The 25,783-nt window shown below is 41.2% G+C and overlaps 1 protein-coding gene across 3 annotated transcripts in view; it reads right to left on the bottom strand.

Annotated features, from left to right (window-relative positions):
• zbtb34 (zinc finger and BTB domain containing 34) overlaps positions 1-25,374 on the bottom strand; it is a 37,241-nt gene extending 11,867 nt beyond the window's left edge. The window contains exons 1-2 of one of the 3 annotated variants that reach the window (XM_073052636.1): positions 25,267-25,365; positions 11,477-11,522 (exon numbers count right to left, since the gene is read on the bottom strand). In XM_073052636.1, coding sequence (XP_072908737.1) covers positions 11,477-11,496 — 20 coding nt within the window. In that variant the 5' untranslated portion in view covers positions 11,497-11,522; positions 25,267-25,365. Of the gene's footprint in view, positions 1-11,476; positions 11,523-25,266 lie in introns of all 3 variants that reach the window. The other 2 variants (XM_073052637.1, XM_073052638.1) reach the window with 2 other exon arrangements.
• Positions 25,375-25,783: the final 409 nt, after the last annotated feature.

The raw sequence follows: 25,783 nt of genomic DNA, 5'->3' as shown, positions 1-25,783 counted from the left end.
AGAGAGAGAGAGAGAGAGAGAGACAGAGAGAGAGACAGAGAGAGAGACAGAGAGAGACAGAGAGACAGAGAGAGAGACAGAGAGAGAGAGAGAGAGAGAGAGAGAGAGAGAGAGAGAGAGAGAGAGAGAGAATGACTCTTCCCAAGATGTAAAATACCTTTGGTCATCTTAAAAGGAACAAATTGCACACAGCTGGCTGGGTTGGTGGTGGATTAATCAATCCAAAACAAAGAATCAAGGCAGCATAGCACTTTTGAAGGTATTCTTTCAGGGTAACATTCCCAAGTGTAAAATTTAAAATGGACTGCTGGAGGAACTCAGCGAGTCAACAGCATCTCTGGGACCGAATGAATAGTTGACTGTTTGGGCTGAAACCCTTCATGACAGGACAGTCATGAGTCCCATTGAAGAGTCTTGGCCCGAAAAGTTGACTGTTTATTCCCCTCCAGCACCTTGTGTTTCTCTCAAGGTTTTCAACATCTGCAGAATCTCTTGTTCAGAATTTTAAATGGATTTTGATCTTAGAGTATAAAACTTTGTCATATTTTATTGGGAAAGAAAACATATTAATACAATTGATTCCTTCCTGAATAGTTTAAACCAACCCAAAACTATTTCTTTAAAAACTTGTCCATCTTTCATTTTAAAATGGCAAACAGTTAATAATTGTACACGTTATTTTGTAACTTGACCAGGCCTCCCGAGTAAGCAATTCTCTTTCCCTGACCCATTCTCCTAGGGTCCTTGCGATTACAACTTGATAAAGAGGAAAGTAAGCAGGACCAAAATCCATATTCACTACACAGCACACGGCATGTGCCAGAATCAGGTTTATTATTAATGACATATAGTTATGGAATCTGCTTTGCAGCAGCAGTGCAAGATGAAAATTACTATAAGACACCAATAAATAAATAGTGCAAAAAGAGGAAGCAGCTGGTCTTAGATCTCAGAACAGCCTCGCTCAGTATTCTACTTAGCCAGAGATATGACGAAGCATATCCATGAAGGTTAGGCTGGCAAGTGCTGTGGACAAGGGTTGATGGCCGTACCAGTTCAGCTAGGCGCCCCTTGCCCCTACCCCTCAAGGTCAGTCAGCCCATTCAAGCCGGGGGGTGAGCCCAAAGTTCAAGGCCTGGAGTTTGGGATCCCACAGTCGGCTAGTCCTGGGGTTGAAACTGAACATCAAAACCAAAATTCAATCAGAAGTCCAGAAGCTGAGCCGAAGCCTTAAGCCTATGAGTCTCGACCACTGAGAAAGTCAGGGTCCCTAGGACTGTGGGAGGGAGGAATGGAGCTCGTTTTGCTGCATGCTGCATTATGCATTGCTCTGTCGAGCATTGTGAGCAGGCCATGTTGCTGCTGGAACGCGTGGCGACACGCGGGCTGCTCCAGCGCATCCTTAGGTTGTGCTGGTGTTAACACAACGCATTTCACTGAGTGCTTTGATGTATATGTGATAAATAAATCTGAATCTGAGATCAGGAAGATCTCACTCAATTCCCAGCTGTACAGGGTTAGTTGATATTTGCTGGGGCATTGGAGGAGCCTCCTATAATTAGTCTCAGCTCACTTGGATTAGGTTGATGGAAATTAAAATTAACCAAGGCTGGTCTTGCTGTTTGTTAACCAGTGGCCACTGGTGAAAACCTTACCAGGACTCAACCTGAGTTACAGGGAAAGACTGAGTAGATTAGGGCTTTTTAAAATTTTACTTCATTTTTATTATAAAATACAGTGCAGAACAGGCCCTACCGGCCCAATGAGACGCACCACCCAGCAACCCATCTATTTAATACCAACCTAACCACAGGACAATTTACAATGACCAATAAACCTACTAATCTGCACAGTTTTGGACTGTGGGAGGAAAACGGAGAACTCGGAGAAAAGCACACAGTTCATGTGGAGAATGTATAAACTCCATAGAGACAGTGCCCGAATTGGATTCTGAACTCCAGAATGTCCCGGTCTGTAATAGCATTTTTAGTAATTAAAATGCTCAAAGCAATTTGGTAGATAGCTGTATACTTCTGGCACACAAGTTTGTATACTATGGTTTACAAATCTCAGCAATCCTGGGCAAGATCAGACTGACTACTGAGACTGCACTGTCTAACAAAAGCTAGTGCACACCCACCCAACTGTAGGTACAGGAAATGTTAGAACTGTGTTGAAATGAAACTAATTATTTACATAAGGACAACAAAATTACTACACTGTTGGATCAGAGGTTACTGTATTTATCATTTATGTTTTATTTTCTTGTTTTATCATATGAGGATCTAAATGCACAAAACAAATCACTGAAACAAAACTCTTTAAAACGGCTTAATTATTCTTAATTATTGAAAGCTGACAAAACTTGAGCAAGAGGAGCAAAGAGGCAAAAATAGTGAGGCAGTATTCATGGGATCATTGACCATTCAGAAATTTGACAGCAGAGGGGAAGAAACTGCTCCTAAAACATCTTTTGCCTTTTGGAGTAAGTACATACTTTCAAGAAAATAGATGCAACATGATACTAAAATTGTTTAGGCTCATATACCGAAATATATTTAACTTCTTAAAAATAAAACTTCTAATGTTCAAGGGAAAACTGCTGAAATGGTGTCACTTCTGGGTTTTATCAAGGCATTCAGCATGAGGCTTTTTTTTAAAGCAATAAACTCCAAATAAATCTAATCCCTCTTTAAAGGCAGGGCAGTGTTGTTCCTCCAGATTAAAATTTCACAGCCCAAGGTGAAACCATTCAGTAGAGGTTGCTCACACTACACTGAACATTTTTACATTTAATCTAATTGCTGTCCGTTCCCTAGACTTCCTTAATTTTCTTTTAAAATACATGCAGACTACCTTTTTAAAACCTATTGCAAATTCATCTTCCTCTTGCGCTTCTCATTCCCTAAAAGCATGCAAAGAATTCATCCTACTTCAGTTGATCAAATCAGAAAGAATGTTGCCCATTTTGAGTGGAAATACACCCCCACCACCCCATTTTAAAATCAAAATTTTATATCACTTCAATCTTCAGTTTTTCTAACTAGTCCTAGTTTCCCTTTCATGAAAGACTGAAGTACCATCTCTATGGGCTTGACATCCTTATAAAGTAGGTGAACTAAAACTGGAGCTTTAACTACAAATTATATGCAGCGTTGCTCTCAGATTTTGCATTCTGTTCACTGTTGATAAAAAGGCGCTTTTTAAAAAAGCTTCATCTTGCTCTGATGCTTTTTTAAAGATTTTGACACATAATCCCCTCTCATTTAAGATTTAATAAGTTTATCCTTCCACCAAACTTTACATCTCATTTCCCTACATTGAATTTAATTTGGTTCGCAAGCTTCGGCATTACGTCTTTCCTTCTCAGTCCTGAAAAAGGGTTATGGCCTGAAACGTCAACTATCTATTTATTTCCATAGATGCTGCTTGACCTGCTAAGTTCCTCCAGTATTTTGTGTGTTGTTCCCAAGTTCCTAGTCGTTTTGCCAACCCCAAGTCATTTACTTTGCCCTCTGAAATACCAGCTGCTTTTGGCTGTCTGAGAATGATAGCATCCCATTTCAAAAAATACTTCATTATTAAAATGGAGCCATTTAAAGTAACACTAACCTTGGATCGACAAGACAGACATCACTGCTCATGCTGCTGCATTCATTAACTAACCTCTCCCTTCAGTTTAATTCCTTTCACCAGAATTTCCTTAAAAGCCAGCTCTTTCTGCCAGCAAGCAGGTCAAATGATCTTTAGACGTTTGCTTCATTTGTGGCTGCAATTTGTTACTTCAGCAAAGAGCACTCAAACAAGAAGAATGAAACTTCTATTTACAAATCTGTGACAGCTGTCCTTCATTAGCTCGTGTTTCTAAGCTATCAATTTGGTTTCACATTTTGGCCCCCCAATGCTTATAAAGTATTTGTTAAACCTAACCAGTCTATAATTATAGACTTTATCCCTTGTTTTGCACAGAGGTGTTACACTGACAACACTCCAGTTATCCGGCTCAACTTCATTTCAAAGGATGGTCAAAAATCTTCAAACATTTAGCATTCCAGCCATGCAAGCCAGTGGGATAAGGTGTCATTATTTAATTGGGTCCTGCCTCTTTCATTACTTGAATATCTGTAGTTTATCTCGAGAAGCTGATCATTCTCATTCTCCTAAGCTTGTTAAAGCATGGCTGGCAGTGATGCTTTGCACTGAACACTGTCAGAGGTGTAAATGCATCTTTACCAAAGGCAGTGTAAGGTGCTCCTTCCCTCTGCATAGCCACCCCCCACCCCAATCAGGGTAACGTGAAGGATGGTCGTACGAGCAGCTGGTGCACATCACAAGTCCTGGTTATACAACCACTGACGCCAGGCAGACCATCTCTGAATGGTATTGATAATGGCTGGGGTCAACAGTCTTGTAGACACTGCCCAAAATAAGACATTTTCTACAGATTTTTGTAGAAAAATCTGCCAAGAACAATCATGGTCATGGATAGCAGGAAAACCATGATTGCCCATGTCATGCAACATCGCACATAATGACGACAACTGTCAGAGCGTGGGGAAAATAAAAATCAGGAACAATGCTGAAGACTCCAGAAGGACTGAAGCTGGTTATCTGATGCCTGACCCACTGTGTTCCTCCAGCATTTTGTGTGCTGCTTTAGTAGTAATTCTGTCGCATAGCACAAGGCTCTGAAATAGCCTCACCCATAGCACTGATCAGAACTGCTTTTCCATTTAAGGTGTATGCTGTTATGAAACTATTAAATCGGTAATCTCAAAGCTTCACAGGATGTTTCAATACTTTGAGACTAAACTTAACAGAAAGGAAATCCAACAACATGCAAGGCCACAGACTTAAAAATAATAGGGGTAAGAATTTAATATTGGTTATTATTGTCATGTGTACCAAGGTACAGTGAAAAGCTTGTCTTGTATACTGCTCATAAGAGATCAATTCATTACAGTGCTTTGAGACAGCATGAGAAAAAAGTGCAGAATAAAGCATATAAGCTACATCCCATAAACACTCAGTGGCCACTTTATTAGGTACATCTGTGCGTTTATACTAATATCTAATTAGTCAATCATTTGGCAGCAACTCAAATGCACAAAAGCATGCAGACCAAACAGTAAAATAGGGAAGTAATGTGATCTAAGAGACTTTGAATGTGGAATGATTGTTGGTATCAGAGGTGGTTTGAGTATTTCAGAAACTGCTGATCTCTTGGGATATTCAAGCACAAAAGTCTATAGAGTTTACAAAGAATGGTGCATAAAACAAAAAAAAACACCAAGTGAGCAGCAGATCTGTGGACGAAAATGTCTTTTAAACGTTTTCTCAGAGGAGAATAGCCTGACTGACTTGAAACTGACAGGAAGGTTAATCAGAAAATCATGCACTACAACAACGGTGTGCAGAAAAACATCTCCGAACACACATGTAAAATCTTGAAGTGGATGGCCACAGCAGCAGAAGACCACACCGGGTTCCACTCCTGTACCTAATAAAGTGGCCACTGAATGTATAAAGTTTTAAAATTCTCTACCTAAAAGAATATGTACTTTGGATATCATGCAAGGTCATGGAGAAAAATCTCGGACATGTGACTAGCTCTTTCAGAGTTGGCCCTAACAAGATGGGCCAAACAGCTGTCTATGCAACACAGGTTTAATGTTGCTGTAATTGTGTACTCTGATTTTTGCAACCAGACCGGTTTATTTTGAAGACAAGAATATTAAAAAGTTCTATTGGTGACTTTTAGCCTAATGATTATGATTCTAACTACTCCCTAGCATAAAAACGTGATATTTGCACTACTTGTAATGAAGTGGTAGCTCCGGGTTTGTTTGAATATTAAACTAGATTTAATATTCATCCATCTTGACTGTAAGCCTTAAAACTGCAGAATAGAACAGGCTGAATATTACGATTCAAGCTCTACATTCCATGCAACCAAGGGGTACTTTCCACTTTTAACATACAAAGCCACTATTGTAGTCATTTTTACATAATGGCTGCAAGTAAATGCAATGCATCAATCGTAAAGAGAGTACCCTTTATCTGTGGCCTTTAAAACTAGAAGCTAACCCTCTCTTGCACTCAAATCCCAAGCACAAATAGCTGCTACAACTGAACGTTATGCTTTATGACCTGTAAACCTGGAATAGAAATGCACCAGCACGTGTAATGTCTGCAATGTAGCATGAGATGAATGTAATCTTTACAGTCATGTGAGCATGCACTGCTCTGACCCATCACCGCTCCAGCATACTATTTTCACAATATACTACCTGGCCGACAAAGTACACAAATAAATCACACCCTGCTTCACATTTCAAAAAGGTACAAAAATATACTTGCCTAAACTATTTTGTGGGATGTTTAATCATAATCATTGTTATTTTACACCCAAGACATAGGAGCAGAATTAGGCCATTTGGCCCATTGATTTGCTCCACCATTCCATTGTGGCTAATTTAATTTCCGATTCAACCCATTCTCCTGCCTTCTCCCCGTAACCTTTGATGCCCTTAGAAATCAAGAACCTATCAACCTCCACTTTAAGTATACTCAATGACTTGGCCAGCACAGGGTCAGTGGCAATGAATTCCACAGATTCACCACAGAAATTCCTCATCTGTTCCAAAGGGGCATTCTTGTATTGAAGCTGTGCCCTCTGGTCTTAGACTCACCCACTATAGGAAACATCCTCTCCACGTCCACTTTCATTATTTGACAGGTTTCAACGATCCCCTTCATTCTAAACTCCACTGAGTACAGACCCAAAGCCATCAAATGCTCCTATGTTAACCCTTTCATTTCCAAGACCATTCTCGTGGACCTTCTAGCAATTCATCCATGTCCTGTATTTAAAGAAACAATACAACAGCCAAATTTGTCCCCACCTCCTCATGATAATTCCCCCACTCCCCCAAACTCATTGATTCCTTTATTATGGTGAAATTAGGAGCATTATTTCTGTCAAATTGTCATTTTAAGTAACACCAAGCACTACACAAAGAGACTGGATCAAATTCTCTCCTAATGTAGAAAGGTTTAAAAGCTGAACAGCACCAAAGACTCCATTTTTAAATCCTTCCTGACGCCGGACCACCAAACTCTGCTGTAGTCCCTCAAATCATGTGCGCTGGCACATCGGAATCTGTTACGATCAGAATCTGCCATAGCTCAGTTATGCAGTGATAGCAGAGCATATCCTTTCCACTGCTGCAGCTTCTGGCCTGGATGAATCAGCTCAGCTCCAAGTCACTGCTACCTAAAGATCCTTTGGAATGCAAGGTTCACTGGCCCATCGCCAAAATAAAGCATTTACAGAATACATGGCTTTCAAACTAACCCTACCACAACCCTGGAACAGTTACTAGTGGGTAATCAGCAGGACTGTCTCCCTCTAGTTTCCTTTCTCCTAATGTTTTGGACCATTTGGACACCACTTACTCATTCTCCAATGACAAAGAATTTACGCAAGAATTTCGCATGTTGTACTGCTCGTCAGTTATTTTGTACAATATGAATTTCCTACTAAGATTCATCAGATGTCGACACTACCTAAATGGCCAATGTGTCAGGAATAGAATAAGCATCTGTCATTAAGGACCCTCATGCAATGAGGAAACATGCCCTCTTCTCATTGCTACCATCACTGGAGGTGGTACAGGGTCTTAGGAACAGGTTCTACTCTCCTCCACCATCAGATTTATTAACTGACCATGAACTCAACCTCACTTTTTGCATTACTTTCTGATGTACATATTTCCTATTGGGTGGTGTGGGGGAAGATGTGTCTCTAATCCAAGGAGGTGTAAGACATTCCTTCCCTCTGCTAACCTGCAGGTCACTCTTGGGCAAGGTGTAGCACCTGTTTAGAACCCCCACCCCACCCCCTCATGGTCATATGAGAAGCTGTGCATATCACAAGTCCTAGTTATGTGACCATTGACACCAGGCAATCTCTGAAGAGTACTGATAATGGCTGTACACTGCCCAGAAGAAGGCAATGACAAATCACTTCTGCAGAAAAATTTGCCAAGAACAATCATAGTCATGGAAAGACCATGATCACCCAGTCATACGATACAGTAGATAACAAATGAAATTTCTTATTGTAATTTATACTTGTATTTTATGTTTTGCACTGTACTGCTGCCACAAAACAGCAGATTTTATTACATACAGTGATAATAAACTTAATTCTAATTCTGAACATATTTTTCGATTTAATTTTCACAAAATTTCTGTGAACAATCATACAGATGATGAGCACTAAGGAATTTTGTACGTTAAAATAAAGTGCAGAAGTTATTTTTTTAATCTCCCTGGTGAACAATGCTACCCTGGAGGTCTAGTGAAAGTTCAACAGGGAAATGTCTCCACTCCCTGTAGATCAAACTACAATGGAAAGTATTTTATTGCTTTGAACACACGAACAAACTAAAATGCTGCCTTCTTACAAAAATCTGCCACACTGAAAGCACAAAACCACCACACCTTCCCATAAAAAAAATCTTTGAAAACATTTTTCTGTCAGTCAACCCGGAAACGGCACTCTTATCACTGGCCCACATTTTCTGATCAAAAGTCAACAATTCCGCTTGAAGCTGTGAGCTTCTATTTATACAACTTTGATGTTTGGGACTGAATGTGAGGATAACTGTACTCCAAAGATCTCTGTGGAGTCCAGCAGTACAGCAAGTTCAAGTGTACTTTCATTCAACCGTACACACGTTTACAGCTAAACAAAACATTGCTCCTCTTGGGCCAAGGTGCACACATTGTCACACACACACAGCATATAGTTATGATACAGCACATATAGTTAATAATAAAGCACAATACAACCACAAACCTCTCCAGATTTCTAACACTTAATCTGGGGAAACTGTCAGCAAAACCAATGCTTTATTCTTACACAAATCCAGTGGGTCCACTAGCTTCAATGAAGTACAAACCTTTGTCTTATTTATTTTAGTTTTTATTTAGAGATATAGTGCAGAACAGTCCCTTCCGGCCCTTTGAACTGCGCTACCCAGTAACTCAGCAATTAAACTAGCCTAATCACAGGACAATTTACAATGATCAATTAACCTACCAACTGACACATCTTTGGAATGTGGGAGGAAACTGGAGAATCCAGAGGAAACACACATGCACATGGGAAGGAACACAAAAAAGCTTGCTTACAAAGGACACTGGAATCGAACTCCAAACTCTGATGCCCTGAGCTGTACTCGGAATTTTCTTAAAGTTACAAGATAAGACATTTTTAAAAAAAGTTTGAGCATTGAATATTTTTAAATGTTAGAAAATCTGCTAGCCAGGTAAGCTCAAGGAGCAAGGCAAAGACCAAAGCCAAAAGTGCATTATTTTTTGATTATAAAGACTCAATCTTATTGGAAAACAAGAGATTCTGCAGATGCTGGAAATCCAAAGCAACACACACAATGCTGGAGGAGCTCAGCAGGTCCTATAACATCCGTGGAGAGAAAGAAATATCCTACATTTCAGGCCAAGACCATCATCAAGGGCTCATGACAAAACGTTGACTTTTTATTCTCGTCCATAGATGCTGCCTGACCTGCTGAGTTCCCCCAGCTTTCTGTGTATCCCAATTGGAAGATGCTGCTTAGGACTTAACTGCAGGAGCAGGCTAAAGCCTGGTTATAGGTGGGTTTGCACAGCTCCTCACTCAGTGAAGACCCAGGCTATAATTTCCTTTTGTCCCTTCAAAGGTGCAAACAGTCCAAATTAGTCCAAAGTGACAAGGCTTCAATTTTACAGTTAAAGGCTTAACTGCTTCTTACCAATATATCGGACTATACTCGAAATATCACAAAAGCATTGGCACAGAACAGAGGCAGAAAATGCTCTCCACTCAACTTTAGGAATAATGTATTCCTTAATGCAAGAGCATGTGTAAAAATAACTCTTGCTATGAATGCAAGAAACCTTCAACAAGGTCGCACATACCAGATATTTTGACCTTGGCCTTACTGTAAGCATTTTCATCTATTCTTTTATTTGAAATAACCACACACAACGGAAGAAAATCTGCCCAAATTCTATTCTTAACTTGAACATTAAGTTTATTTTCCAGACCCCTCCCATATCAACTAAAACAGATTCTGAAACCTAGCTACTGCAAATAGACTGCAGCGGTAATGCAAAAATACAAGCTCAAGTTTATTATCATTCAATTGTACACATATATCCAGCTAAACAAAACAACGTTCCCCCGGGCTTTTTTTGCAATAAAATTGAGTGATTACCAATAGATGTCATTGGTAATTAAAGAATAAGTAAATCTTTTGTAATCAACTGTCTTAACTTGCTGTTGTACTGTCAACCAATGTCAAAAAGTCTCTGTTCAAATTCCACTCTGGATATAATCAACGTTGAGAAAATGATGCACTGACATTTCGAAGTTATCTATTACTTTCAGTAGCCAATTCAGGTAGAAATAAATCAAGGTACTATTCAAATCGGATCATTTCACAGACCCCTTTACAAGATCATAAGATGTAGGGGCAGAGCTAGTCTATTTGGCTTATCTGGTATGCTCCCTCATTTCATCGTGGCTGATCCGTTACCCTCTCAGCCCCAGTCTCCTGCCTTCTCCCTGTATCCCTTCATGCCCTGACTACTCAAGAATCTAGTAGCCTTAGTCTGCCTTAAAAACACCCACTTACCCTCCACAGCCTGCTGTGCCAACAAAATCCACAGATTCACCACTCTCTGGCTAAAGAAATTCATCATCTCTGTTCTAAAAGGACGCCCCTCTATTCTAAGGCTGTCCCCTCTGGTCTCAGACTCCCCCACCAGAGGAAACATCCTCTCCATCAAGGCCTGTCAATGTCTGACAGGCTTCAAAGAGGCTACCCCTCATTCTTCTGTTCCAGCCTTTCAATCCCAGAATCATTTTCGCCAACCTCCTTTGAACCCTCTCCAATATCCCTCGACAAAAACTTTTACTTCCATTGACAAAATTCAAGTGCAGATACTACCCAACCTGCAAGCTACCTTTTTCAAAAGCCCTCTTATGAAAAGCACTAGAGCACCATTAAAACTAAATCTTCATGCCATTTTAAAGTTTCTCCCCCCAGGCAGTTAATCTAATCAACCATCCTAGTTAGCCCCTCCACCCCATTGCTATTAACCCTATCACTGCACTACAAACACTTTAAACCACTTTTCATAATGCTGCTTAAGTTGTAAATACCTTCTGGTATTTATTCATTTATGCACATTTTACTCCCCAGCCATATTTTAACCTTGAAGTTTATTTTTATATAATTCTTTATTCTTTATAATTGTTTAATGCTGTTTTATGTTGCATGTCATGCCCTGACCAACACACATGGTGTCACTGATGCCAATCATGAAGTACCCCAAACAGTTGGTAATGGCACTTATCAAAAGCTCCATTGCTGCCACATTGGACACTCGCCAATATGCTTACCAACAGAACCACTCCACCATCTGTCACGCACCTGGCCTTGACACACCTAGAAAACAAGGACACTTATGTCAGAATGCCGTTTCTGGATTTCAGTTCAGCATTCAACACTTTTGTCCCATAGACCCTGGTGAACAAATTCCTACTCCTCGGTCTAGATACAATGTGCCACTGGGTGTCGGACTCCCTAGCCAACAGACCTCAGATAGTCAGGATGCACAACCACTACTCCCTCCCCATCATCCTCAACACAGAAGTCCCTCAGAGCTGTGTGCTGAGCCCACTGCTGAACACTCTGCTCACATATGAATGCATGGCCAAACATGCAAGTAGTCACAATGTCAAGTTCACCACTGACAGAGATGGGGCTCATCACCAACAATGATGAGATAGCCTATAGAGTGGAGTTGGAAGAGTTGAGGCCTTGTGCCAGGCAAGTAACCTCTTCCTCAATGTCAACAAGACAAATATGATTATTGATTTCAAGAGAACTTGTACGTTCTGTACATCAACAGCACAGTAGTAAAAACTGCAAGCAGTTTCAAACTCCTGGGAGTGCACATCTTACACAACCTCTCAAGGTCTCAGAACACATTCTCCAATCAGGAAAGCTCACCAATGCTTCTACTCTCTAAGGAGGTTAAACAGGACTGGACTATACACATCTATATTCACCTCATTCTACAGATGCACAGTAGAGAGCATCCCAACAAGCTGCATCACCACATGGTACAGAAACCACACTGCGGCAGGCAGGAAGGCTCTGTAACAGGTAGTCAAAACTGCCCAAGAATCACCGGCACCAGCAACATCATGAACAATCCCACCCACCCTGGTCATGGACTAATTGTCCCACTCCCATCAGAGAGGAGACTGTAGCATCCACGCCAGGATCACTAGCCTCAGAAACAGTTATTTCAAAGTAAATTATCAAAGTACATATATATCACCATCTAGAACCGTGAGATTCTTTTTAATGTAGACATACTCAAAGAACGTTACAAAGTAATAACCATAACAAACTCAATGAAACACTGCTGAACTTGGGGATTCAAAGTATAGAAGACAACAAAGTGTGTAGATCCAAAAAGAAAAAATAATAAATAAGCAATAGAGAGCATGAGGCACAGAGTCCTTGAAAGCCAGTCAATTCACTGCCTTACTGTTTGCTCCACCAACCCACCCCACCCCAACCACCACCACTTTATCATTACCGGTCAGGCACCTTGTGCCCAGAATCACTTTGATGTACAATTAAAAAATTTAAGCATAAGTACTTAAATTTATTGTGTTCCTTATACTGTTTTTTTGTGCTGTACCAGATCCAGAGTAACAAATATTTCATTCTTCTTCACACTTGTGTACAAGAAATGACAAACAATCTTGAAATTTTAAATTTCTAGTAAAAGTGGATTCCAGTTAATAGGGCCATCAGTTGATTGGAGCAGTCGCTTATTTGGGACAGATCTTAAAGAACAAAAACCAATTGAGAAAATAGCCAGGATTCCCTTAATTTATTTGGGCATTATGCACTTAAATGGGGCAGAAGACTTTTGCCGAACAATTTCTAACTAGCGTCAGTCATGTGCACTTGTATGGCCGTTAAAACACTACATTCAACTTAAGAGTGAACAGTTTTAAAAGTGTCAGTTGTGTGTGTTTACGTTTAAAAAGCAGTAATTTTTGTCACTGTTAGCAATAAATAAACAGCAAGATAATTCAGAGCTGTTTTGCTCACTTGGAGATGCCAGAAACAGGTACGAGTGAAAATGAAACAATTTCACTAATTCAACAAATTAGGAATAATGAAGATTTTGAAGGTATCGACAATCACCTTGAATGTTACAATAAAAGACGAAGATCTGGATGATGCAATTGTCAAAAGCATTGTATGAAGGCAGTCCATCATCTGCAGTAGGTGTCTGTGCTGATTTTGTTCATTTAGTCACTCAAAAGAAGATGCAGTGTACACTGGATCATTTCCTCTGTCAATAATTATTAGGAACTAATACACAATTTCATAGTACTACAGAGGTATTGATAAAGTATTTTAATTTCTTCTGTATTTCATTTAAACACAAATTGTTATCCAGTTAAAAAACGGCTTTGTCTTTTACATGTTTTTCACTATTTCCATGAAACTCTGGGTAATTGGGGCAGCTGCTTAACTGGGCCAAAATGTACTGGTCTCGATGTGTCCCAGTTAACTAGGATCCACTATACACTCATGACCACTTTATTAAGTACAGAAATGGAAACCAGTGTGGTCTTCTGCCACTGTAGCCCATCCACATCAAGGTTCAACATGTGCATTCAGAGATGCTCTTCTACACGCCACTGCGATAATGCGCAGTTGCCTGAGCTACTGTTGCCTAACCGTCAGTTTGAACCAGTCTGACTATTCTTATTAACAAGGCGTTTTCACACAAAGAACTGCCACTCACTGGATGTTTTTTTGTTTCTCACACCATTCTCTGTAAACTCTAGAGATTGTTGTGTTGGAAAATCCCAGGAGATCAGCAGTTTCTGATTACTCAAACCTTTCCATGGTCAAAGTCACTTAGGTCAAATTTCTTCCCCATTTTTTTTGTTTGGTCTCAACAACAGCTGAACCCTCTTGACCATGTCTGCATACTTTCATACATTGGCTAATTGGATATTGCATTACCAATCGGGTATACAGGTGTACCTAATAAACTGGCAACTGAGTGTACATAGCGAATATTGGGTGAAAGGTGAAAATCAATACAATGTCGGCGTCACAGCCAAGCCTATTATTTATGTCTATCCCAACTGTTCTAAGTGGCCTGTTAGCATATTTGAGGTCTGTTGAGAGTCAGCCACATTGCTGTGGGTCTGGAATCACATTGGCCAGACAAGGATCGATTTCCTTCCCCAGACTTTGTTACAGTAACTTGATAGTTTCATAACTGCACTGCTCTTTTCATTCTAAATTCATTTAAATAAATTTAAATTCCCTAGCTTCTGCAGTGGGATCAGCTGTCCATGCTCTTGTATGCTAACCTATTCTTATTTTTGAGGGTATAAGAGTACACAACCTGGCTGCCTTGCACTCCCACGTTATAAAACCAGCTTCAAGATTGTTTACTGTCATTTCCTATACACAAGTGTACAGGAGAACAAAGTAATTTTTACTCCTGATCTGATGCAGCACAAAAAAAAACACACAAAAGATAAAGAACACAATAATAAAGAACAAATATAAATACATAAGCTTATATACATAGATTATGTCTATAAAGTGACACTAAGATGTATTGACAGGAAATAGTAAAGCAGAGGTGGAGTCATTGATCAGCCTTACTGTTTGGGGGGGGGGTGAGGGGAAGTTCACTGTTTTTGAGGTACAGTACAACACAGAACAGGCCCTTCCAGCCCTTTGAGCCCAGCAATTCCCCAATTTAACCCTAGCTTAATCACGGGACAATTTATAATGACCAACTGACCTACCAACTGATACGTTTTTGGAAAGTGGAAGGAAACCGGCGCACTCAGAGGAACCCCACTCAGCCATAGGGAGAACGTAGAAACTCCTTACAGGCGGGAATTAAAACCATGTCACTGGCACTGTAAAGCGTTGTGCTAACCACTGCACTTTGAGTCTGGTGGTCCTGGTGTGGATGCTACGTAGCCTCTTCCCTGATGGGAATGGGACAAACTGCCCATGAGCAGGGTGGGTGGGATCCTTCAGGATGTTATCAGCACCTTGCTGCATACGGTATGTGTCCTTGATGGCAGGTAGGCTGGTGCCAGTGATGCATTGCAAAAATGCTTCACTAGCAGTAAATAGCTTTGGAACAATCCAAAGATGTGAAATATGAAAGGTTCTTTATCGGGATGGCTGCTTTAACTACAACTGCAAAATAAGAATTGCCACTAAACCTAATTTTCACAACACTACATCACACGGCTGACAGAGAAGTTGACTTCATCACTGTTATAATTAACCTTATCACATTGCTGCCTGACACAACTTAATTTGCAACAATTCAAGCTCACTTCCAAAAGTACAAAAAATTAAGATAATTCCGAAGGAATCTGTGTGATATTTTTATCTTGAGATGCAAGAACGCCAATTTACCACATAAGGAACCACAAGTTGAGGTGCTATATCAAGCTATTTTATGAGATTTTATATTAATGCCAATGTTCTTTCAAGCTAATTGCAATTTTTTCAGCTTTATCGTTATTTATTGAAATACAGCATGGAGTAGGCCATCCCAGCCATACCACCCAGCAAGCCCCGATTTAACCCTATTTGCAGTGACCAATTAACCTACCAACTGGTATGTCTTTGGTGTGTGGGCCACGAGGAGAATGTACAAACGGCCACGAGGAGAACGTACAAACTCCTTATACACAATGACAGGAATTGAACCCAGATTGCTGGTATGATAAAGCGCTGTACCAACCACTACACTACCATGCCACCCTTATCACCGACATACATCATGAAATTTGTTGTCTTGCGGCAGCAATACATAAAATATTAATTTGCAATAACAAGTATAAAAACTCTGCCGCGGTCGGTCCGAAGACCAGCTGCAAGAGGAGGAGGGTTGGGCATGGGGCTCGCAATCAGACCCCGTAAAACCCAGCACTACAGAAACATCAACAGAAGCTCCAAATGCCTCATCCCTGAGAGAGGGAGGGTTTTTGCCTGCAAGATGTATGAAGCCTTGTGATGAAAGTGGAAGCTGAAGGATCGATCAACTTTCTATTGGTCCAAGACAGAGGATTCTGCAGAGCTGCTGTAGGGGTGAGGGAGTAAAGAAAAACCATAAAAAAGTGTTAAAAGAGCAAAATAGTGTTCATGGACCATTCAGAAATCTGATGGCAGAGGGGAAGAAGCTACTTCTAAACCATTGGATGTGTGTCTTCAGGGTTCTGTACATGCTTTCTGATGGTAGTAATGAGAAGTATTTTAAAATTAAATGAATAATAAGTTACCAAAGCATGAAAAATAACCAAAGCATACATTGTATGTTTATATATTAATGCACCATCAGTATTTAGACAAAAACAAACTAGCTGAACTATACTTGTCATGGGAATTAGACAAGTTGGAACTTCTAATTTGCCAAAGCAAGCAGATTATGTAGGTCACAGTATCAAAATTATGTCAGTAATGGAAAACATAAAAATGAAGCCAATACGGTTTATCACAGAACAGCTTCCATTTATATGGTGCTTTAAAGGTGGGAAAATATTCTAGCTTCACAGGGGCATATTTATTCAAACATAAATATTAACAAGAGAAATTGAGAGGTTTCAGAAAGTTCATTGAAAGCTATTAAGAGATAAGCCATGCAAGAGCCTGCATTAGAAGGAAGGTGACATGGTAGCGCAATTGCTTTACCAGCGATCTTTGATCAGAGTTTAATTCCCTCTGATGTCTGTAAAAAGCTTGTACATTCTCCCTGTGACCGCATGGGTGTACTCTGGGTTCTCCAATTTCCTCCCACATTCCAAAGATGTACGGTTATAGGGAGAGTGAGTTGTGGACATGCTATGTTGCCGATGAACAGTGGCGACACTTGTGGGCTGATCCAGCACGGTCCAGTGTTGATTGATGACTCAAAATGATGCATTTCACTAGGTTTCTATCTACGCGTCAAATAAAGCTAATCTTTAAAATAGTTCACAAGAGGTTAAAGGAAGGTTGTGATTAAAATTAAAATGCTAGTGGAAACTCGACAATACAAGTTAACAAGTGCAACTGAATCAGGAACAGGTTTAGTATCACAGGCAAATGTCACAAAAATTGTTGTTTTGCGGCAGCAGTACATTGCAATATATAATAAAAACTATAAATTACAATAAGCATATATAAAAAAGAGATTTAGAGTAAGTAGTGCAAAAGGAGAGGAAAAAGTGGAAGTGCTGATGGGTTCATTGACTATTCAGAATACAGATGGCAGGGGGAAAGAAGCTCTTCTTGAAATGTTGAGTGTGTCTTCAGGCTCCGGTACCTTCTCCTGATGGTAGCAATGAGAGGCCACGTTCTGAGTGATGGGTGGGAGGTTTCTTAATGAAGAATGCCACATTTTTGAGGCATTGCCTTTTGAAGGTGTCCTTAATGCTGGAGGGGCTCGTGCCCAATGTGGAGCTGACTGAGTTTATAACTTTCTGCAGCTTTTTTTAATCCTGTGCAGTGGCCTGTCCATACCAGACAGTGATGAATGTTCTCCATTGTACAGCTAGAGAAATTTGAGTGTGTCTTGAGTGACATACCAATTCTCCTCAAACTCCTAATGAAATATAGCCAATATCATGCCTTCTCTGTAATTGCAACAATATGTTGGGCCCAAATTAGATCCTCCGGTATGCTGACACCCAGAAACATAAAGCTGCTCACCCTTTCTCCTTCTGATCCCTCCATAAGGACTGTTGTGTTCCTCTACTTCCCCTTCCTGAAGTCCACAATCAATTCCTAGCTCTTACTAAGTGCAAGGCTGTTGCTGTGACACCACTCAACCAGCTGATCTATTTTGCTCCTGTATGCCTCCTCATTACCATCTGAAATTCTGCCACTGGCAAGTTGAAAGGAGTAGTACTTGCAAAGAGTTAAGACAGGGCAGTTAAGCTTTTGACAAGCTCAAGTTGGGGGTGGCCAGCAAAGCATTAGGACAGTAAAGTCTGGAATTAGGACAATGAACTTGGCAACAGGTAGGCTGAAGCAGAGACAGATACCAGTAAAATTGAAGTAACTGGTGTCTATGACTCAAGCAACCTAAAATTGCTGGCCACCTGGATCACCCCAAGGACATTATTCCATTTTAACCGGGAGAAACTGCAGTTCACCCAGCATACGTGGGAGAGGCAGCAGACTGTCAGTGTACAAGTGTAGCTTGAATTAATGTTGAATGGAACAATGTTAAATCCTTGAGAAATTCTAGAGGTGGTGGCAGGGAGGTAGGAAGGACTGGCAATGGCAGCCACAGTGAAAGCTGCATAAATATGGAATGGTCACCACGTTCAGAGTCACAAAAGACAGCAAGCATTTGCAGCTTTTTGGTTCATCACTAGAAACCCTGGACGTGCAGATGGCAAAACAGTTGTTTGTCAGTCTTTATGTGTAGCTTTAAGGATTCTATTTTATTTCTTTGTTCTACTGTGAATGCCTGAAAGAAAATGAATCTCAGGGTAGTATATGGTGACATACCTACTTTGATAATAAATTTACTTCAAACTTTGGAAGTGTGACTGGAACAGTCTGAACACAGTTGCCAGAAAGGAGGGTAATAGTTCAGGGAAATTACAACATGTACACAGCAGTAAGCGCTACTCTATTACGACTCACGGCAGAGATCGGAGTTCAATTCCAGTGTCCTCTGCAAGGAGTTTGTACGTTCTCCCCATGAATGCATGGGTTTCCTCTCCAGGTGCACTGGTTTCGTCCCATAGTCCAACATTGTACTGGTTAGTAGGTTAACTAGTCATTGTTAATTTACTTTCCATTGGCATAAAGTACATTCATTTGAAGATGGTGACCATGAGCTCATCACCCAGGCTGTAAGCTTTGGAATCCCCTTCCTTCATCACTTTGTTCCTCAAAACCTAGCTCTCAGACTCAGCTTTCAGTCATCTGCTCTGATGTTACCCTTTTGTCATTTTTGTAATGTTCCTGTGAGGGACTTTGGGTTCCTTCTCTGTAGATTGTCACCTTGTTGTGGTGGAAAGGTGATGAGATCCTGACAGTGATCCCATCTGGCAGTTAGCTCCTGCTAGGGTCACCCATGGCAGTAAGGACAAGGGGAGGCTCCAGACAAAGAACGATCCAACCAAGACCTCAACGGTGTAGCTGGCGGATGACAGTGACACATTAAAACGTCAGTGAAGGCAGAGGAAGGCTCCCAGGCGTCTATGCCACTGGATCCTAACTCCAATCTGTCAATGACTGTGTGGTGGCTGCATGTGTAGTAGCCTCTGCACGTTAAACAAAGTCACATACAGGTGTTCTCCAATAAAGGGATCTAACCCAACATCCTGGATGACAACCCTTTAGGACAGAAGTTCCCCACCTTTTTTTTTGCCATGGACCAATACCATTAAGCAAGGGGTCCATGGAACCCCTACTTTAGGAGAATGTCATTCTCAATTCAACTGATCACACTAATACTACTTTGGGTTCAGTACACTGTATTAAAGATGCTATAAAGTTATGATCTTCTTACACTAAACACAAATAGAATACCATGCCAGATTACTCAACTAAGCAGAAGACTGATGCAAATGTACATCTGTAACTGCTAACTTAACATTTTCCTACATCATTTTTATGTGCCAAGCTGTCTGAAGTTTGGACACACAACTGAGCATTTAATATCACACTGTCATAGAACATCAAGAGATGTGAGCATCTAAGGACTAAAGCTTATTCCCACTATGGAGAAGCACTGATGTCAACACAGCAACTCATCACATGCAATTACGAGAGACACTCAAGTGGGGAAATCAAGAATGAAGGACAATGCAACAGAACAAAAACGCTCCAATAATGCTAAATGATTTTGTTTCCTTCCGATCTAAAGCAATTGAAATTTTGAAATATAACTCAACAACAACGTATTGGAACTTTCAAAAGCATAAGATTGAAAGATGGAATTAAACTGACATGCAAAAGGCAACTGTTTTTAAAATAAAGGTAATAAGTTCTGGTGGACTGTAATTCCTACTTTAAATCTTTTGCAATAAAATTATCCCAGGGCTTAAATAGCTTTTACACATCTAAAGTTAGTCACAGTTGTGGCTTGAACTAACATCAGCTACCTATATTTATTATGTGTGATCATGGACATATCCAAAAGATCATGTTTGCAAGTATAAAAGCCACAGCCTTTTGTCAGGTAAGATGGAAAGATGCAAGCTACTGTTGCTGAGTTGGACTTCAAAAACACTTGACATACCACTTGACCTTTTCCTCTCACTTCCTAACTGGTATTGAACAGGATCAAACCAACATGACAGATCTAAACTCTTGACTAAGGGGAAAAATGAAGTACATCTAAGATGCAACATTCTGAAATAGGAGAGCAAGTAGAAAGTGTTTTAAAGTAGCTATCACAAAGCAGAAGAAAGCACAAGCAAAAATAATCGTGGGATAGCCTGACTGAATTTTAGCGGTTTATGTAGTCGACATGGTTTCCGATAAGGCCTTCAGCAAGATCCTACACAGGAGCTGATCCAAATGTTTAGAGTCCAAAAGGTATAAACAAAACATGCTGTTATCACTGTTAGCAACTGTGGAAAGAGAAACAGGGATAACCTTACATGTTGAAGACATTTCATCCAACCTAGCTCTCTTTCCACAGATCTGAGAGTTCTCAGGATTTAAAACACGGAAAAGTACAGCACAGGAACAGGCCCTTCAGCCCACAATATTATGCTAGACCAAATAAATTAATATCAAATGGTAAACTAAACTAATCCCTTATGCCTACACAATGTCTATATCATTCCATTTTCCTCAAATTCAGAATCAGGTCTAATGTCACTGGTATACGTTGTAAAATTTGTTGTTATGCTGTAGCAGTACATTGTAATACATAATAAAACTGCAAATTAAAGTATATATATTTAAAAAGTTAAATTAAGTAGTGCAAAAAGAGATTTATAGAAGTAGTGTGGTAGTGTTCATGGGATCAATATCCATTCAAAATCTGATGGCAGAGGGGAGGAAGCTGTTTCTGCATCGATGAGTGTGTGCCTTCAGGCTTCTGTGCCTCTTTCCTAATGATAGCAATGAGAAGAGGGCATGTCCTGGGTGATGGGGGTCCTTAATGAGGGATGCCACCTTTCTGAGGTATTGATCTTTGAAGATGTCCAGGAAGCTGGGGAGGCTAGTGCCCATGAAGGAGCTGAGTGAGTTTACACTTTCTGCAGCTTATTTCAACTTTGTTCAGGGTCTCTCCCCGTTTAGCCCACCCCTATACCAGATGGTGATGCAGCCAGTTAGAATGCTCTCCATAGTGCCTATCTAAACATCTCTTAAAAGCCCCAAATGTAGCTGCCTCTACTACCACCAGTTTATTGATTTACTGTTTTTAGTTCAGATTTTCAGCATCTGCTACTTTGTTTTTTTAAAAAAGAAATTTAGAGCGATGCACTCCAGAGCAAGTTGGCATACGTAGTATCAGTAATAAGCAGAGTGTTGACGGAGGTGGGGGATTGAGAGCTTGGCAGTATTGCACAGGTCAGTGCTGGGACTTATCATTTGTGGTAATGATCTGGATGCAGACAGTATGATTACTACATTCATAGATGGTGAGGATACAGGAAGCACAAAGGAACAGAAGATGTTTCAGGTACACATCCCAGGATCACTAAATAAATAATAATGTGATTATCGGAGGAAAGTATGGGGAGGATGACAGAGGTAAGTTTTCTTATACAGAGGGTGGTGGGTACATGGAATGCCCTTCCTGGTGTGGCAGTAAAGGCAGGTACATTAGGGGCATTTAAGAAACTCTTAGATAAGTGCAGAAGGACTTGGGAGTCTTGGCAAGACTCCCAGAAGTTAGCTTACAGGTTGAGTCTGTGGTAAAGAAGGCAAATGCAATACTGGCATTTATTTCAAGGGGAATAGAATACAAAAGCAAGGAGATTATACTGAGCTTTTATAAGATGCTAGTCAAGCCACTCTAAGTACTATCAACAGTTTGGGGCTCCCTATCTCAGAAAGAATGCGCTGTCATTGGAGAGAGTCCAGAGGAGGTTCACAAGGATGATTCCAGGAATGAAGGGGTTAAGATATGAGAAGTACAAACAAGCTGGATGAACTCAGCAGGCTGGGCAGCATCCGTTGAAATGAGCAGTCAACGGATGCTGCCCGACCTGCTGAGTTCCTCCAGCTTGTTGTACCTGTTGATTTGACCACAGCATCCGCAGTGTACTTTGTGTTTAAGATATAAGAAGTGCTTGGCAGCTTTGGGCCTGTACTCACTGGCATTTAGAAGAATGTGTGGGTATCTCATTGCAACCAACTGAACGTTGAAAGGACTAGGTAGGGTGTTTCCTATAGCGGGGGTATCCAGAACTAGAGGGCACAGCCCACAGCCTTAAAAATTGAGGGGCGGCCTTTTAGAACAGATGCAAGGAAGAATTTTGTTTAGCCAGAGTACTGAATCCGTGGAATACTCTGCCACAAACTGCGGTGAAGGCCAACTCCATGAGTATATTTAAGGAAGACGTTGATTGTTTCCTGATCGGTCAGGGCATCAAAGGATTATGGCGAGAAGGCAGGTGGTATGGGGTTGAGAGGGATCCTGGATCAGCCATGATGAAATGGAAGGGTTAGATTGATGTTGTTAAAATGTTGGCACAACATCGTGGGCCAAAGAGCCAGTACGATGCTGTAGTGTGGTTAAAGGTATACGGGCACAGAACCTAAAAGAGGTTACCATACCACTATATCAAATGTTCACAGTTGGAGTACCGAATGTAGTTCTTGTCACCATATTATAAGGAGAGTGGAGAGAGCAGGGCAGCCCTGTAACATAGTGGTTAGCACAAAACTTCACAGTATCAGTGACCCAGGTTCAACTCTGTAAGGGGTTTGTATGCTCTTCCTGTGACCGCATGGGTTTCCTCCCACAGTCCAAAGACGCACCTTTAACCAGCCACTGTAAATTGTCCAGTGATTAGGCTAGGGTTAAATCAGGCGACAGTGAGGCTCGAAGGGCTGGAAAGGCCTGTTCCTCAATAAGTAAAAAGGAAATTCACCAAAATAGATCAGCTCCATTAGGAGGAGAGATTGGACAGGCTAGGCTTGTTTTCCTTGCATTGGAGAAGTCAGAAGTAGGAGAAGAACTGACGGCAATGCAGAACTACAAGAGGCACAGAATAGAAGTACAAATCTTTTCCTCAGAGCAAAGGTGCCTAAAACTAAAGGTTTAAAGTTAAGACAGGAGGGAATTAGAGGGTATCTGCTGAGGTGACTGGAATCTGGAACACATTGCCTGAGGGGCTAATGGAGGCAGAGACATTCACATTAACCCTGAAGGGCCAGACAACTCAGTAAGGTCTGTTTCTGTATTCCAATGACTAATTGCTTGTTATTGTTTAAATTGAATCGGAATACTAAAAACCTGCAGCGTACAAGAACATGTCAATGAGGTCACAGATCACAAGCATCTTTCTGAAGTTGGCATCAGCCCAAATAAACAACCAAATCTGCGGATATAATAGTAAGTTATCTTCAACTTAAAGGATCTTCAGATACAAACAATAAAAGCTCCATTTTGCTTTGCAGAGACAATTTTCGTATTTGCATATCTGAGCTTCCACAATTGAACAATGTAATCTCCACATTAAATTCTTCAAGCCGCAAAAAAGCAGTGTGGGAAGGGTGTCGATTCAAATATTGTAACACAGTTTCATCTCGCAAATTGCACCTTGCGTTGGAATTTGACTCGTACTTTTCATGGGGGGGGGGAAGAAAAGGCGGGCATACACTGAACAAAAAAGTGCAGGCATATCCTCGCACGTACAAAAACGTGAATATTTTTTCCACCACGAGATAATGGAGAAAGTGAATTATTCCCCCTAGAGTGGAGGAGCTTTATTTAACTGGTTATGTCTCGAGTAACTGGAGTCCAGGAAAAATCTTTAAAAGACTATAAAACCCGGCTTTCACCGCAGGCCATTACGACACTTTATATATAACACACATTACTCTACACACAATCAAAATGTCCCAATTCATTCTGTACAGAAAGCTTTTGTAACTTACAGTTCTTTGACAGTTTACAACCAAGTGCGCTATTAACCGAGCAGATTTTACATGGTAAAAAAAATAGTAGATTTAGAATTTTCGGAACAACATATCCCCCGGCCCCGGAAAAAAATAATTCATGCAGTTAATATTTCTTATGAATCACGCGACTCCTTGCATTTTTACCTAAAAGTCCAACCATCAACGCTTCCTCATAAAAGACAAGAGCGCGTCACGGACAATCCGTTTTGTTACTTGACTCTCGTCAATTGTTACGTTCAAATAATTCTCATGGTAAACTAAAAAGGAAAAAATACAGTGCAGGCAGAAATTTTAAAATGAACTTCTGCGTGCGCATTTATGAATACACAAATTGCATGCTTGATACCTGTGCATATATAACGCTTTTAATAATTTTGTGGGACACGTGGAAAAAAGTAGATAAAAATGCTGTTTTGCTGTATTAGAAAACTACGCGTGCAAGAAATTAGATAAATGTCTTGCTTATAATATAAACACTATGCATGGAAGTGGAAGAAAGTCGATAAACAGTTAGCTGTGTAACAAAAACTAAGCACTGAAGAAAGTAGATAAACGTCGTTCTACAATAAAAACTCCGCGTGGAAGAAAGTGGATACATCTTGTTTTGCTATATAACATTAAAAACTATGCAATCTTCAAGTTATAACTACAGTATTCCTCACACATATACATTCACACAAAGTGGCTCCAAGTTGCATTTGGCGCGGTAACACTGTCACGTTTGATTTGATTTAAGTGACTTGGCAACTGGGAATGGGGGGGGGGGGGAGAGAAGGAGAATTAAAAAAATAAAGTTAAATTAAATATGTTTGGCTGCCACTGGGACCTGGGGCTGATCTCTTACCCCTCCCTCCCCACGGGGAAGAAAGAGGAGGAGGCTCCCCGGAGGAGCGGGCAGCCAGCAGTCACACTCTCCGCCTCCCACGACGTGGTGGGCCGAGGCCTCCCCCGCCCCCTTGTCCCAGGCCCGGCCTGGACCCCTCACACATACACACCCCCTCCACCTCGTACTTACGCCGCCTCGCAGTGCTCCGTGGGGCTGCCTCTCACATGGTGCTCTCCCCTCGTCTTCTCTCCCTCTCTCGCTCGCTCTCTCCGGTGTTTTTTCCGTTTCCTTCCCCCCCACCCCCCCTGTCGCTGCCCCCGGGGCCTCGGAGACCGCCTCTCCCACCGACCGACCGCGCCAACCCGGAACTGGAACTGGAGCTGGCCGAGCCCCTCATTCCCCCTCCCCCCGTCCCCCCCCCGCCCTCCCCCCTCCGCTTCCGGCGGCGCACGGCCCGCCGAAGGTGCCCGAGTCAGGTCGCAGCCCGAGCCGAACGGAAGCCGTGGGCCGGGAGCCGAGTTCGGAAGGAGCCGAAATTCAGGACTTGCTTCCGGAAAGAGTCGAAGACTGGGAGCTCGGTTCGGAAAGAGACGAACTTCGGGAGACGCTTCCGGAAAGAGCCGAAGGCTGCGAGTGCCGTCCGGAGGGAGCCCGAAGTTCATCTGCCTGATTCCGAAAATCCGGAATTTAATCAATTCATGATTGG

This window comes from Hemitrygon akajei, chromosome 7, assembly GCF_048418815.1.
Source record: "Hemitrygon akajei chromosome 7, sHemAka1.3, whole genome shotgun sequence".
NCBI lineage: Eukaryota > Metazoa > Chordata > Chondrichthyes > Myliobatiformes > Dasyatidae > Hemitrygon > Hemitrygon akajei.
Note: the sequence above shows the minus strand (reverse complement) of the source record. Positions and strands in the feature narration are given on the sequence as shown.